This window comes from Neomonachus schauinslandi, chromosome 2 (assembly GCF_002201575.2).
Source record: "Neomonachus schauinslandi chromosome 2, ASM220157v2, whole genome shotgun sequence".
Classification (NCBI taxonomy): Eukaryota; Metazoa; Chordata; class Mammalia; order Carnivora; family Phocidae; genus Neomonachus; species Neomonachus schauinslandi.
The window spans coordinates 105,428,589-105,444,190 of record NC_058404.1 but is presented as its reverse complement, the minus strand read 5'-3'; the positions used below and the strand labels follow the sequence as shown (position 1 = coordinate 105,444,190).

The window sequence follows — 15,602 nt, the reverse complement described above, 5'->3', positions numbered from 1 at the left end:
CCTGCGTGGCTCAGTCAGTTAAGCATTTGCCTTCGGCTCAGGTCATGATCCCGGGGTCCTGGGATCGGGCCCCACACTGGGCTCCCTCCTCAGCGGGGAGTCTGCTTCTCCCTCTGCCCCTGCTCATGCTCTCTGTCAAATAAATAAAATCTTAAAACAAAACAAAACAAAACTATAATGTTTACACACAGAATTTCTGTGAAATATTTCATAAACTCAGTTCTTTAGCATTATTCTTGCTGTTTGTTATTATTGCTACTGTTATTGTTATTATTAGCCATTTTATTTTAAAAGTTATTTTCAATTTAACTTTAACAATAAAATTTGAAAATCAATTTTTTAGGCACTAGCTGTGCAGGTCAAAGTGGTTTGACTCTTGTGCTAAGGTAATAATGATCAACCATCAGTACTTTTTCTTTTTCTTTTTTTTTTTAAGATTTTATTTATTTATTTGACAGAGAGAGACACAGCGAGAGAGGGAACACAAGCAGGGGGAGTGGGAGAGGAAGAAGCAGGCTTCCCGCGGAGCAGGGAGCCCGATGCGGGGCTCGATCCCAGGACCCTCGGATCACGACCTGAGCCGAAGGCAGATGCTTAACAACTGAGTCACCCAGGCGCCCCAACAGTCAGTACTTTTCAATCATTTTGCCTTCTACAGATTACTGTCTTTATTACTATGAAAATGACCAGAGTCATTAGGGCTCAGCTTCCCAACTGAAGCCACGGCCAACCTTGCATCTGCTGTGGGCATTCAACAAGGCCCTGCGTGGCATTCACATCTGTCACCGACTGTCACAGGGGCCTTGCCCTTATATGTTTGAAAACCCCAAGGAAGGAGAGGGTGATATGGGGATTTTTCCCTTCATATCTGGTTCTGATATTGTTGAAGTAATTTTAAAATAGATCATATGAGGTTCATATAAAAGCCAAGGGAGGAGCTAAACTGGAAATCCGGACAAAATCAGTTGCTCAGATGCTAATAGTTCTGGAATGTAAACACTGGGAGCAATCCATGGTTTGGGCCACATCCTCCGAAGATTTGTAGGGAAGTTTGGAACAGCCTCCAGCAAACTACATGTTTTAAAGAAGGCTGTATTTTCTTTCATAGATGAAACTTCCTGTGTGTGTGTGTGTGTGTGTTTGTGTTTTAAAAATTTATTTACTTGCAATTAAAAAAGACTTCTTCTCACCTTTAGTGCTTCCATGCCAGCCTGGATGACAGGAGCAAAGACAGTCTCATTTTCATTAGAGTCTGCAAACATCTCTGGAATCTGGTCCAATAAACTATAAGAAATGAATGAGTAAAAGGTTTTAAATGTTTAACATATTTGTAATAAACTTCAAGAAATAAATCACTAGCATTTCAAGCCTAAACAATAATAAATAAATACATATGGTATTTATTTCACACTAAACACCTATGGGTGACTTTCATAGGTCATTCCTTAGGGAATGATATCCTGGCATGTCTTGGAACCAAAATTTATGATTTGTTTGGAACATTTACAAAAGCATACCATTTACATTTTTGACTTCGTAAACCATAAATTCTTGGAACAGTGGCTGTATCTTCAGTTATTACCATCATCATTGAATACACTCATTCATATGCAGGAAATTTCTCTCTCCAGCAAAGAGAAAGGACTGATCTGGTTGAGTGTGAGTATTAAAAAAAAAAACTCCTCCTTGGGGCGCCTGGGTGGCTTAGTTGGTTGTGTCTTGACTCTTGATTTTGGCTCAGGTTATGATCTCAGGGTCATGAGATCAAGCCCCACATCGGGCTCCACGCTGGGCATGGAGCCTGCTTAAGATTATCTCTCTCTCCCTCTGCCCCTTCCCCACTGCTGTCTCTCTCTTTTTAAAAAAACAAAACGAAACTCCTATTTTTAGATATTGGTGTACATTTAAAATAGAACATAAATGATGGAGTTTTATAATCCATGTGTTAAAACCCCCTTGCTAATGACAAACAAAATAATGTGTGACTGATTCAAAACAATTAAAAACAGATACCTGATTTGTATCTAAATTATAAAACACTTAATATTTACTTGTGAATCACTGATTGGGATTCTTGATAGTTGACAAGGAAACCGTCCAATAAAGGAACAAAGACTTCTCCCACATCGGTCACCACCATCATCTGAGGCTGGGCCAAGTTACTCTTTACATTAAAGAAATGCAGCACTTTGTTATATGTGATAAAACCAACTCGGATTGCAGAAGTTTCTTCTTGCTCTTCCCTATGAGAAAAACATAGTGTTTAAAGTTCTTTCATATATTTATGAAAGGTTTCTATCAGAAATTCACTAAGTACACCTTCTATAAAATATATGGAAGAGATGTTTAAAGTTTTGCTCTTAATTATTGTTTACCAGTGTAAACAATACTGAGTCACAGTAGGGGATGGGGATATTACAAAAAATAAGTTGATAAAGAAAAAAGCTGTCAAAATTCTAGGTAAAGTCAAACAGATATGAAAATATATTTCTTTAATATATTCCTTTCTTTAATATAGGTATTCTCAATCCACAGCAATTACAAGTTGTACTTTTTTTTTTATAAACACGCTAGGCGTATTACATTCTTCATAAACAAAGCTCTCTCAGAAGTCACCAGAAGGTCAGAAGAACAAATGGAACATCTGAAGCAAGAGAAAGGCACACTCAGATTACAAACAGATAGCTATTTTTATCAAGAAAGGACTTGCTCCTTCTATGTGATTCTTTTCTTACAGATTCTAGAGAATCTCAATAGAAATTGAGAGATTTTGAGAGCCATATACTATATAAATATATAAAATAAATCACATATATAAATTGATGATGTAATTCTTATTAGGTAGCCATTTGTGATGTCATGGCAAGACAATAAAGGTAATAAAAGCTCTAAAACCAAAACAAAAAGCATTTTTTTTTTTGAGAAATCCCAAAATAAGGCCTTGATCTTCCTGAAAGGAGTGTAAGGCATAAATATTCTTATTCAAGTCTATATGAAGTATACTCAGAGTTGAATGGTCTAAGCTCCAGTTAATATTTACCCAAGTTTCTCTCTGTCTCCCTTCCTCTCCCTCCTCCCTCCTAAAATACTACCGAAGCTCTTCCTAATTTTCATTGGTGGATATAACCTTGCTCAATGGTTACATGACAGCCACAAAAGATATATGCTATTTTCTTTGATCCTTAGATATCAGTAAAACTTATTTTGCTTAGGGACAACTTTTTTTAAAAAGTACCTAGTATGCTCAGTGTCTAAACTTTGCACATAGCATGAGTTACTTGAGTAAGAGAGAAAGGAAAATAAAATATATAGATGAAAGGATCTTAAGTTCAAATTGTTGATCCCATTGCAGACTTCCCAATTTCTTTGATGTTTCAGCAGGGTACAGGCTGACAAACTACTGACTTTAAACTCTATCTCTTCTTTACTTCCTTTAATAATTGAGGGTATTTATTCTTCACCGTGGCCTTCATAAATGGGTGGGCAGTTTAAATAGGTCCTCATAATCCCTTCCAAAAGCACTTGGTAAATGTTTATACTCTGGACTCTTGCAAAATTTTCAGAAATGGTATCCTTATCCTTTGTAACTGCACATACACCGACTTATACACCCACTCACCCCCCTCAATATCCTAAACTATATGATTTCATGCCACTAACCATTATACTAGACTGTACTCATGTTCTCCCTCCCCCCCGCCATTTATTAGAATTTTACTCTTTAAGACCAAGCACAGATACTCTTCCTCTCTCAAAGCTCCCCTGATGCTACCAACCAGAAGTTATTTCCTCTTCTAAATTTCTACAAATCATTCTCACTGGGCTCTTAGTATATAGTGCCTTTTAGTAAACATACCATGAATCCTTGACTATAAACCAATAAAGACCCAAAGTTTATGCTCTCTGCTCCTGACAGGGTCTAGTATAACATGGGGAGGTAGAGGTATGTTCAGGATGATTATCGTGATGGTGAAATGCTGTATTTAGGATGGCAAGTTAGAGCCCAAAATGATAAACTGATCATATGCATCTCTTCTGAACTCCTGTTTAGTGATGTCGCCTTGCTAGTTCAAAATCGGCCTGGCTGGAAGTATTTTACACCACAGGAATAAGCAAACACTACAAATAAGGCTTTATTTATTTGAGATCCAGTTTACCAGCATACCACTGGCTAAGCTCCCATTTCCGAGTAAACCTTTTATTACATAAGGTGATAAATGTCCGGCAAATCCTGAGGGCATTTATTCTCTTTTAATAGTTAATTTAGAGTCAATTAAGGCAAAAGACACAAAAGAAAAATTACAGAGAAGAATCTAGATTGCTATTTCCCCTTGGATTTGGACATTTTCAAGTGATGGGAAAGGCGTATCCTGGGATTCACAGGGTTCACTTAAAATCTAAACTAACATTTTAAAAAACTTCTAACAGAACATCTCACATTATTGCAAAATATTAGTATATGTTTTCATGGGAATATATATTTTTTTAAATTTGTTTGAGAAACAAAGAACTATCTTAAAATTTTCTTGTTCAACAGTAAAACTGCCTTGTTAAATCATATCCAGAAGAAAATGAAATCTCAGCCTCTCCTTCATATTAATTCTATATAAATTTAATAAAGTTACATAAGGGATATCACACAGAACAACACGTGTTTCTTCTTTTGCTTTTCAATTACCACTTCCTTCCACACATGTCCCTGTTATTTTAATGGAATGAATCTGACAGAGCAATACTGAAGATGTTAGTAACTAGATGAATCAGAATATTCAAAAATCAAGCATTTTGAACATTTTAGCTACAGCAGCATTAAAAACAACCAGGAAAAAAAAAAAAACAAAACCCAACTGCTTGATCTGAACAACAGATGAAATATTTCAAATCTTTTCTTTCCTATTCCAGAGAAATCAGACAGAAATGGCATCTGGCAAAATCAAAGATGTAAATTCAAAGTTAAATAGTAAAGAATGGGGCCTTTACTTTTCAAAAGATTTGCTAAGAGATGAACATACCTTAGACATTAATCAAGACATATACTGTGCTTTAAAAAGGCTATTTGGCATATTACCTGGTTCAAGGAAAGTAAATCAGACTGATGGCAATCTTACCATAAAAAATAGAAAGTTATACACATACAGAGCCCAAAACAAACTTCAGGGAAGAAAAAAAAGCAACCAGATTTGTTTTAAAAGATAAAGGAAGAAAAGGCATTTTGGCTTCAATTAAAACTTTGAAGAGAGATATTTAAATAGTAGCAGGGAATAACTAGCAGTATCCTTTTATTTTTCTTCTCCTATCTTTTGCTAAAGTCACAATCTGCTCCAATGGGATATTAAAGTCATGATAACATCTAAGGAAGGAGTGTAGTTTCATGACTTATATCAACAGGTTATACACTTCATATCACACTGTGTTGGAAAGGAGCAAGGGGTTAGTGAGGTAACTAAGAGAAGAGGATAGCCTAATCTAACCAGTTTGAGAGAAGGTAAAGAGACAGACATCATTTCCAGAAATTAGAGTAGTTTTCTTTCATATTATTCAAGCTCCAAGTTCAGATTTAGAATTAAAACAGCCCTGTGAGAGAAGTCTATAAGATATATGATATTCAGGGATGCCTGGGTGGCTCAGTCAGTTAAGTGTCTGTCTTCGGCTCAGGTCCTGATCCCAGGGTCCTGGGATCGAGTCCCACATCGGGCTCTTTGCTCAGCACAGAGTCTGCTTCTCCCTCTGCCCCTCCCCCTGCTCATGCTCACATGCTCTCTCTTTCTGACAAATAAATAAATTAAATATTAAAAAAAAAGAGATATATGATATTCAGCAGGTAGTCCACACTTCTCAAGTATCACTAAGAATGAGGTAACAGAAGCTACAGTCACAGTCAGCAGGCATCACATGCCTTTCTTATGCCCCATCTTCAATTTGCTCCCAGTTCATTCTTCATTTTAGAATTCAGTTTGAAATCACCTCAATGTTTTTTAAACATCCCCAAGGCTTTTCCAAACCATCCTTGGGAATATTATGACTTGAGCTTCATAGATACAAACAAAGCTACTCCTGGGAGGTCCAGAGTTCACTCTTTGAGGCTCACATGCACCAACACAGCAGCCACATATGGAACGAATATAGAGGAATGAGCACCCAAGGACTCAGGAAGCCCTAAGGACTATAGACAACCCATCCCTCAATGCATCCCTTTCCAGAACAGAGATTGCTTATGTTCAGGATATAGGGAGGAGTGGAAGATGTTGAGCCTGGTGCAGACACGAGGTTTCAGACAATATTCCTTAGCCTTTTTCTTAACCATGTTTCCTCTCATAAAGGATCTTCTTACTAGATGGTACTTCCCACCCTAAACAATTAGTCTATACACTATAAAAAATAGCCATGTTTGCTGAAATACCTTTCCACCTTTCCTTTTGTGCACTGCCCCCTGCAGTGACAAAGAAAGTGATCTACCTTGTGCCAGGACCTGGAGGCAGTAAAGCAGCAAAGGGGTTTGATGGTGTATAAGGGCAAAGGAAATTTGGCTAAAAAGCTACCATCCCTGCCGTAAGACAACAATTCCGTTTCCTGGCATCCCTTAGAACTCTACTACAACCCACAGCTACTGGTTTCCACTGGAAAATCAACCCCTTTGAAAGTGAATAACAGACTTCCAAAGTCTTTCCCATCACACTGTTGGGAATCTCCTTTTAATTTATAATGTATTTTGAATATTGTTTACCATAGCATTACTTTTTATCAGTTTGTTTCTTTTGTTTTATACAAAAGATAACTCCGGACTTCTTAAGGACTCAAAAAAAATAGTGCTGTTTGATTTATAAATATTTGCCCAATGTCCTCATTAGCAAAAGATATCCATGGGTCATTCAGCACTTGTTTTCTGGCCAATAAGCTAATTCCGTAATATTGTGCAAATTCTAAAAATAATGGGAGTTCCCTTACTTTGGAAGTTTTTCCAGCACAGTCTTCAGTTCTTCACATATGAGCTTCACGAGTCCGTTCTTGATGTTACTATATGAAACATCAATCATGAAGATAAAGGCTGGTGGATTGGGAGGCTTATTCTTCTACAGGAAAGCAAACAGATCACACAAATGTAATTATAAAGTATATACACTCCATAATCAAATTAAAACACTCAGAAACTCCTGAAGATCATCAAACTTTTCATTTAATATTTTAGGATATAACATCTGTGGAATTAAATCATTTTCTAGAACACAGTCTCTGATGCTATAAAAAAGATAAAAGCTGTTTGTTTTCCAGGGTATGACCTGCGGCACACTATTGAGTTAGACAGGATTATGATATCTAGCAGAGAAGCTTCACTTTTATAGCACTCCAAAGACCTTATCACTACAATTACCCAAGGGTGAGTACAGTCTGGTGGCCAGCCTTGCTTATAACCCTCTGCCTATGAGAAGAAATGTGTCTGGTACCTTGCCAAATTGAGCCCCCAAAGAGTACATACAATAATTAGCATTTGTCTTGAAACTAGTAAAACTTCATTAACTTGATAACACTATTTTCAAATCTTTTCCTTTATAAGCTCTTTCAGTTTTAAAGATATGAAATTATATATTAAACTATAATTGTAGGGTTGCCCGGGTGGCTCAGTTGGTTAAGCGCCTGACTTCGGCTCAGGTCATGTTCTCAGGGTCCTAGGATCAAGCCCCAGGTCGGGCTCCCCGCTCAGCAGGGAGTCTGCTTGTCCCTCTGCCCCTCCCCCTGTTCGTGTTCTCTCTCTCTCTTAAATAAATAAATAAAATCTTTAAAAAATAATAAAATATAATTGTATACCTTAAAACTGTACTATATTGTCAAATACTTACCTATACCTTACGTATTTATGGTTAAAAATGGAATATTGTGCCTTTTCTCTATCTGTTTAAAACAATCACTGTAACATAAAGCAGCTGTTACATAAATGTTTTGTTATCTGTTGGTCCCTTTACTGGCTGGGGTTCAAAGAGCTCTTAGGAAGTGATTCTTCAGTTGGGTCTTACAAAATATTCAGAAAACAGAACCACAGGCAAACTTAGTGACTCAAACTAAAACAAGAGTTCAGGTTAATTCAATTTTTAACTTTATGATAAATGACAAAAATTTTCTAAAATAAAATTGTATTTTAACTATTATAATTATAAAAGTACATGATAATATCTCCAAATTACCTTACTAATTAATTGTATATCCACTAGAAGGCTAGGTATAACACTCTTCTAATAAAGTCTGTCATTTGAAATAAGAAAACTACAGGACTTAAAAATCTTCAACATAAATGCTTCATCACTTTGTCACATTCAAAGTCAGACCAACAAAGAAAACAAAGAACTCCACTGCTGTCTATCTGAGCATTTTTTTTTTTTGCAAATCATTCCTGATTCCCACCTAATCTAATTTATAATATAGAGTTAAATTGATTTATATCAAATAAAAACAACAATCATTTCCATTAATTAAGCCAAAGCCTCTTTGTGACCAACCCAAATGTGCCTTACCATTCTTGTGTACTCTCTCAAGTTCAGCATTACCAGTTCCCCCAGTGAATACTTTCCATAAATCCAACACGCACATCTCCATGGAATGCTTCACTGTAACTAGTTTTCTATGCATCGGAAACCAATTTCTCATTCCTCTAAATGACATTCTCTTCCAACATCTCTATCAAAAACATCACTACACACCAATTCAAAGGCTTAAAAACATGAAATTAGATCTGACTATTCCTTTTCTTTCCATCACTGAGTCCCACTGATTATCCTTTCAAAATGATCCCTTCACATGTTTTATCTGGTCCCTACTCTTAACCATCCAGAAGTTTGCCATCACATGCCTAGAAAACTCTAATGATTTCATCATTGGCTGCCTGAATTACTCACTCCACTTTTTCAACCCAGCTTGCTTTGTTCAGCCACGCCTAACAGGTATGAACTTTATAAAAACCTGGTTTTCCATGACACCTTACCAAAACCACTCTGTTAAGGGTCACAGACCTCCTGACAGCAAATAAGGGACTTTAAGTAAAATCCAGCTCTCATCCTAAATCTCTTTTATCTCTCCAATTTTAGGCATGGCAGACCACCTTCACTTTTTTAGGTGTCAAGGCACTGTGGTGTCATTTCCTCTCCCACTTTTCTTTTTTTTAAAGATTTTATTTATTTGACAGAGAGAGACACAGCGAGAGAGGGAACACGAGCAGGGGGAGTAGGAGAGGGAGAAGCAGGCTTCCCCGTGGAGCAGGGAGCCTGATGCGGGGCTCGATCCCAGGACCCTGGGATCATGACCTGAGCCAAAGGCAGACGCTTAACGACTGAGCCACCCAAGTGCCCTTCCTCTCCCACTTTTCTGACTGCTGCTTCTGTTTTTCATTTTCTTATCTTTCTCCAAACGACACCCTCTTCTCTTCTCTTACCACATGCTCCATCACAGAGATCTTATTTACGCCATTTTAACCAGCACCTCTTTATAGGTGACTCCTCAAATTCTTTCTCATCATGGTCTCTTTTCTGAGCTCCAGACCAGCATTCTATTTAACTATAGCAGCACACTTCCATATAAAGGGCCTGCCAAGATCTTCACTCAAAATTGTAGCAGGTAAGATAAGATTTATCCCACTGTACTGGCTTCTCTGTAAGGAATTTAGAGAAAGCATGATCCTCAAAAACAATCTGAGTTTCAAATCTCATTTTCTCCATGGAATTGTCCACCTTTCTTAACCATCCACGACCAGTTAATTGTGAAGCCCTTCTGGTTCCAGTACCCAAATTTAGACCCTCATTTCCAAAATTATTTCTAATTGTGGTAAAATATACATAAAATTTAACACCTTAACCATTTTTAAGTGCATAGTTCAGTGGTATTAAGTACATTCACACTGTTTTGAAACCATCACCACCATCCACCTCCAGAACTCTTTATCTTGTAAGACTGAAACTCTGTGACCATTAAACAACGACTTACCATTCCCCTCTCTCTCTCCAGACCCTGGAAACCACCATTCCACATTTCTACATTCTTACCTACATGAATGTGACAATTCTAGGTACTTCAGAAAAGTAAAATCATAGTATTTGTCTTTTATGTAACTGGCTTATTTCACTTAGCGTAAGTTCATCCATATTTAACATGTGTCTAAATTTTCTTCCTTTTAAGGCTGAATAATATTCCACGTATGTAACATATCACATTTTGTTTATCCATTCATCCATGTATGGACTCTTGGGTTACTGCCACCTTTTGGCTATTGTGAATAATGCTGCTATGAACATGAGTATGCAAATACCTCTTTGAGACTCTGCTTTCAATTATTTTGGGTATATACCCAGTCACTCTATTTCTAAATTTTTGAAGAACTGCTATACTCCCATGAGTTTCTCTTGCTTGGACTACTGCATTAACTTCCAATATCCCCCTGCCTCCAATCTCTTTCCTCTCATTACACAGACTGCTGTCAGAATAAATGGTCCAAAGACACAATACAGATCACAATGCTAATAATGCCTCTGAAGACAGAATGTTTATTGAGAGTCCTAAAAGTCAAGCACAGAGTTTGGCACAAAAGAATGCTCAATACTGCTAACTGAGTGAATAAATGTGTAGATGGATGGGTAAATGGACTAAGGCAACAACTCCCTCTCTACCTTTAATGGTCCTCATCACCTACTGAATTAACATAAATTCCTCAATGGCCTGGCATTTACAACTCCCCATAATACTCATTAACAAACAGGTATAAAAAAACCAGGAGATCAAAGGTATGACGCCAAACCCAGTGGTTAGTCTGTATCTCAAAACAATTTCCCAGCTTTACTTCCCATTATTCCCCAATACGCATTCCTTCAACTAATTTAAGTGTTTGCCATTTTCAAAGCATTTCCTATCCAGAAGTCACAGTTTAGTAGGCCTGGGCCAAGAATTTGGCCAGAAAAGTATTTTGTTTGGCACAGTGTTTTTTTAAAAAAAATATCTGAATATGAATGTGTTTTGGGGGAAAGGGAACATCCTCTCCAATTATCCTAGTTCCCATACTAACTCCACTTCACTCACCTACGACACCCACCTAGTCCCTGAAGAAAGCGAAGTTGCAAATCCTCTGCTTCTGCTCACTGTTTTGTTTTCCCTTCCCTTCTCACATGTCCACACTCTGCTCATGGTGTAACCAGCTCAAAAGTCACTTACTCCTTGAAGCCTTCCCTGATCCTCCAAATCATACATCATCGCTTGTCCGTTTCTTATAGCACTAGGATTACTGGACTCATATAGCATTTATCATACTTGGGTTTATATCATAACTATATACTTATCGGGTCTAGACATAGGAAGTGCCTTGAAACCAGTTCATTATCTTGTTATTTGGTATCCCTCACAGCACATAACCAAGTGTCTTGGGCATGTTAGGTATCCATTAAATGTCACAGTGAATTAAAATTAAGTGGAGAGATGAAAAAAGAAAGAAAAAAGAAAGGCTGGCTCGGAATGGGGTTTTACATTTCAGGTACACTTTGTGTGTAGATATGTTCTGTAAACTCTTAAGTGAAAAACTCAGTTATATGACAGAGTTGGGGTATTTTTTTTCCAGGGGAATCCCATGGTGATTTTCTGAAAACTGATAAAGAATAGGGGTTCTATGGTCACGCCAACACAGTTTTCAGTCTGGCTCTAGCACTTTCTATGTGTGTGTGATTTGAGGGTGGCACTTAGGCTCTCTCTAGGCCTCAGTTTCCCCATGTAATGGTGGTACTCACCACATGGGTTCACTTGAGAACTAAACGATACAACACATAAAAAGTACTTAGCATAGAGCATCACATATAGTAAATATCAACGTTAATTTTATTATATAAAATTGGTATCAAGATAAACTAAGATGAATAGGAGAAAATATAATTTTGTATTTCTAAATTTGTGTGGTGTTAAAAAATACATGTACAAATTAAATAAGCTCTTTTTCATTGTCCAAATCCCTAAGGCGACTCATTATTATTCTTTATCTACATTTTGAATTATAATTAAACTTGAAGATACTTAAACTCTTTAAATTTTAAATTTTACTCGGAATAATAAAAGGTAGATTAAGCTTACAAAAAATTCTTTAAAATGTACATTTTTTTAAATTTGGTTCCTTGCCTGCTGGGCGAAATTTCCCATCAATTAGACATCTGGAACATTTCCAGATAACAGAGTTTGAAGATACTGAAACTTTTGTTCCCAGAAATAGATTTGACTCTCTGCCTGAGTTTCTATTAAAAAAGCATAAAATCAAGATTATATAGCTTTTTTGGCAGAGAACTAGAAACTGAGAGCATAGTTATATTTATACTACGGTTGCAAAGATCAATCAATAAATTTTCCATCACTAGTTATTATAATGGCTTTATTTATGGTCTACTTAATCATTTACCTTCAGCCAAGAACAGTAAAGAACAAATAAACTGCCTAAAAGTAGTTGGTACCTTAGGATTTTTTTTTGTCTGATATAAAGCATTTATACCAAAAATGTTCTTATGTTTCTCAAAATATGTTCAGATGTTACATTTTGAATTAATAAAGCATTAACTTTTCTTTAATAACTAGTTCTATGTAATGTGGTAAAAGAAATCATACAAAGCACTAAGATAAATGCAAAAGTTATATTAACTGAAAAAAATTAAATCCAATCAATTGAAAAAACTTCTATTCAGGAAAAACGTTCTTTGTAATTTATACTCAATAATGTGGACTGGTCCCTTTGCAAACATCTGTGATAGAATGCTGTGGGTCGGAGGCTGTTTTCTGAGAACAGGGCATCAGTAGGCATTCACGTTGGAAGGGGAAGTAAGAAAATTAGTCAGAATGACTCTGTTTCTTCAGGTCTACATATGGTACTTCAGATAGAAGCTGAAATCTGAACTGATACCCAAGAAAATGCTTCCAAATCACCGAAGAATTTTAAAGCCCTGCGAGTTACTCAAAATGATGGTCACTCTCACTGTGACATTGGAAAAGGGAAACAGCCAGTCCTGGGAATAGTAACAGACCTGCCAATTCATTCATTCATTCATTCATTCATTCACCCACCCCACATACACTGATTAACTGTCTTCCCTGTACTAGACACTGTGGTGGATACCCTAAAGAGAGCCAGAACAAGAGTCTTGTCACCAAGAATATTGAAATCTATGAAGAGGGAAAACATTTAAGAAGATTTAAATTTCATGGGGATAATTGCTAAAATAAATATACAGACCAAATTCTATGGGGGGGGGGGACCCAGAAGAATTAGTAAATAACCACTATGATCAAGTCAAAGAAAGTTGTTCATGTGCACACATGCACACACTCACATAAGATAAAATTTCAGCCAGGTATTACAGAATGAGTAGGAGTTTGCTAGGTGGGGTATATAGATGTAACAGGAGGATGCAAAGATAGTCTGGTCAAAACAATCTTACCTAAAAGCACAGAGTTAAGGAGTGATGAGTTCAGAGTATGTGGTGAGTGTTTTGTATAGCTGAAGAGATAGCTGAGGTGATAGTATGGAGGCCAACAGTTAATGATCTGATAAGGAAAGTTACATTTTTTAATTTAATTTTTTAGATTAAGGAAATGGGCAGGAGTCTCATGCTTATATTTAAAAGCAAGGAAACCAGAGGTCAGAATCCTAGGCTCTCACATAGTCCAAGGGAGATTTTAAGAGCCTTAAATCATTGTGGTGACAACTGGTGTGCAGAAAGGAGGTAGAGAAACCTGTCCTAGTCCTATTGACCATATCGGCTGAGCATCTGCCTTGGAAGGGAAAACCTTCTGAGATCTCTGACAAAACAAATAAGGTTGAGGCACTATATGGAACTGTTGCTTTAAGAACTCAGAATATTTTATCTGATAGGGACATAAAAATTAAATTATTGTTTTCTATTTCTGGCACCACTTTTTAGTTTTTAAAAATAATCACTGCTCTGAATAGTTTGGCAATTTAATCATGTTAACAGCCTAGAAGCCCTCATCTGTGTCTGAGGCATTTCTATATCCCCATAGCACCACCAAAATGCTTTGTTTGTGAACCAAGATTCAGTTCTTTACATATGAAAGTTATTCACTTGAGTTTGACATCAATGTATAAACACTTGAAGTCCTGGGAACACTTACTCTGCAGTAATCCAAAGTAGCAACATATTCATAAGATCCTAGAGATAACTCTGGCCTCTCATAGTGGTCCAGCCTTCTCCCGATGTGGTCCAGATGTTGGAAATAGAATGGTGGAACTAATAAAATCAAAATAAGAAAGGAAACTTTTGTTTTCATAACACAGACAACTTAATAAGTTCTTAAAATTTATTACGGGAGGAAAAGAAGTAGTTGAGGGGGAAAAAGTATTTTAAAGCTAGAATGCAGTATATTCTAAATATCCACTATGTAAAAAGCATGTGTGGAAAGTACAAAGGTTTTCTAAAAAATCCTCTTGACTCTTCTGCAAGTTACCGATGACATGTAACATTTATCATTTAGACCACTGTGAAGAAACGGGATAAAAATACTGGTGTTTTTAAATTGCCACAAAGAAAATTTAATTCTCCCTATTTAATTACCTCCTTTAAAAGGAATTCTGACTTTTCTAACTATTTAAATTTTCAATATACCTAATGGAAATATACATTGGTTATTTGGACTCTACTATTAACTACAATATTTGTTATCCTTTAATTAAGAGATGTCTTCAGCCATGGAAAGTTTGCATGGTAATCTTTTAATGTTTGGACTTCAGAGCAGAGAGGATTGCTGTATTAGGGAAAGACTATACCACTAAGATCTCAGCTGAGAACTCTTAATTTGATTCAAATGTCTAAGGAGGTTAGTTCTGGCAACGACCTGGAAGTCATCCAACAGCACAGGAACACTTATGAGTCACACACTGAACACTTGGACAAATATGGCCTGGTATCTCTGTGAAAACAAACTCCTGTTGCCTTGAGATTAATAGGGCTGGCTAATAAACCACTGACAAAAGAAGTATTTAGAATAACCAGCAATGCTCTGGTTTTCAGCATTTCATAAAGAGCAACATTTTCATTTGTAAGACTACAGAAGTAATGCGTTCTCTTTTAAAACCAACAACCCAGTATTCTTTATTTTTAGTTGTGAACCAACGTGAATTACAACAAGACTGTTTTTGTAGGTTAGAACTTAAAAATAATCACCAAGAATTGATTTTTCTATTTTCTTACCATAACATGGCCATTTCTTTTAAAACAAGTTTTATAACACTCATATGTACATATGGATCTCTGAATTTGGAAAATTCAAAGTCCTGTAAAGATTATGGAAGTGGGAAACTGACAGTCTCAGCAGAGATAAGGAAACTATGAGGGCCTAAACCTGCAATATTGTTACTTTTAGTTGAGGTAGATGATGTTACATTGACTATTTAGGATTAGGTATGGTAATTTCTACATAGTGTAAACTATAATTCATTTTCATTCACATATCTACATGTAACGTGAAATTTTTTAAATTTCATATTCATTAGCATTTCATCTTATCTGTCATGTTTATAAAAAAAATTCAAGTCACATTGTAAATTATGCACTGCCAAATGACACTTGTCTTCCTGCATGCTTTTG

The 15,602-nt window shown here is 36.4% G+C and overlaps 1 protein-coding gene across 1 annotated transcript in view; it reads right to left on the bottom strand.

Moving 5' to 3' along the window:
• Window positions 1–15,602, bottom strand: part of SEC24D (SEC24 homolog D, COPII coat complex component) — a 99,976-nt gene that overhangs the window by 28,407 nt on the left and 55,967 nt on the right. The window contains exons 10-13 of the mRNA XM_021684463.2: window positions 14,131–14,246; window positions 6,946–7,070; window positions 2,052–2,243; window positions 1,191–1,284 (exon numbers count right to left, since the gene is read on the bottom strand). Of these exons, the coding sequence (XP_021540138.1) occupies window positions 1,191–1,284; window positions 2,052–2,243; window positions 6,946–7,070; window positions 14,131–14,246 (527 nt within the window). The remainder of the gene's footprint in view (window positions 1–1,190; window positions 1,285–2,051; window positions 2,244–6,945; window positions 7,071–14,130; window positions 14,247–15,602) is intronic.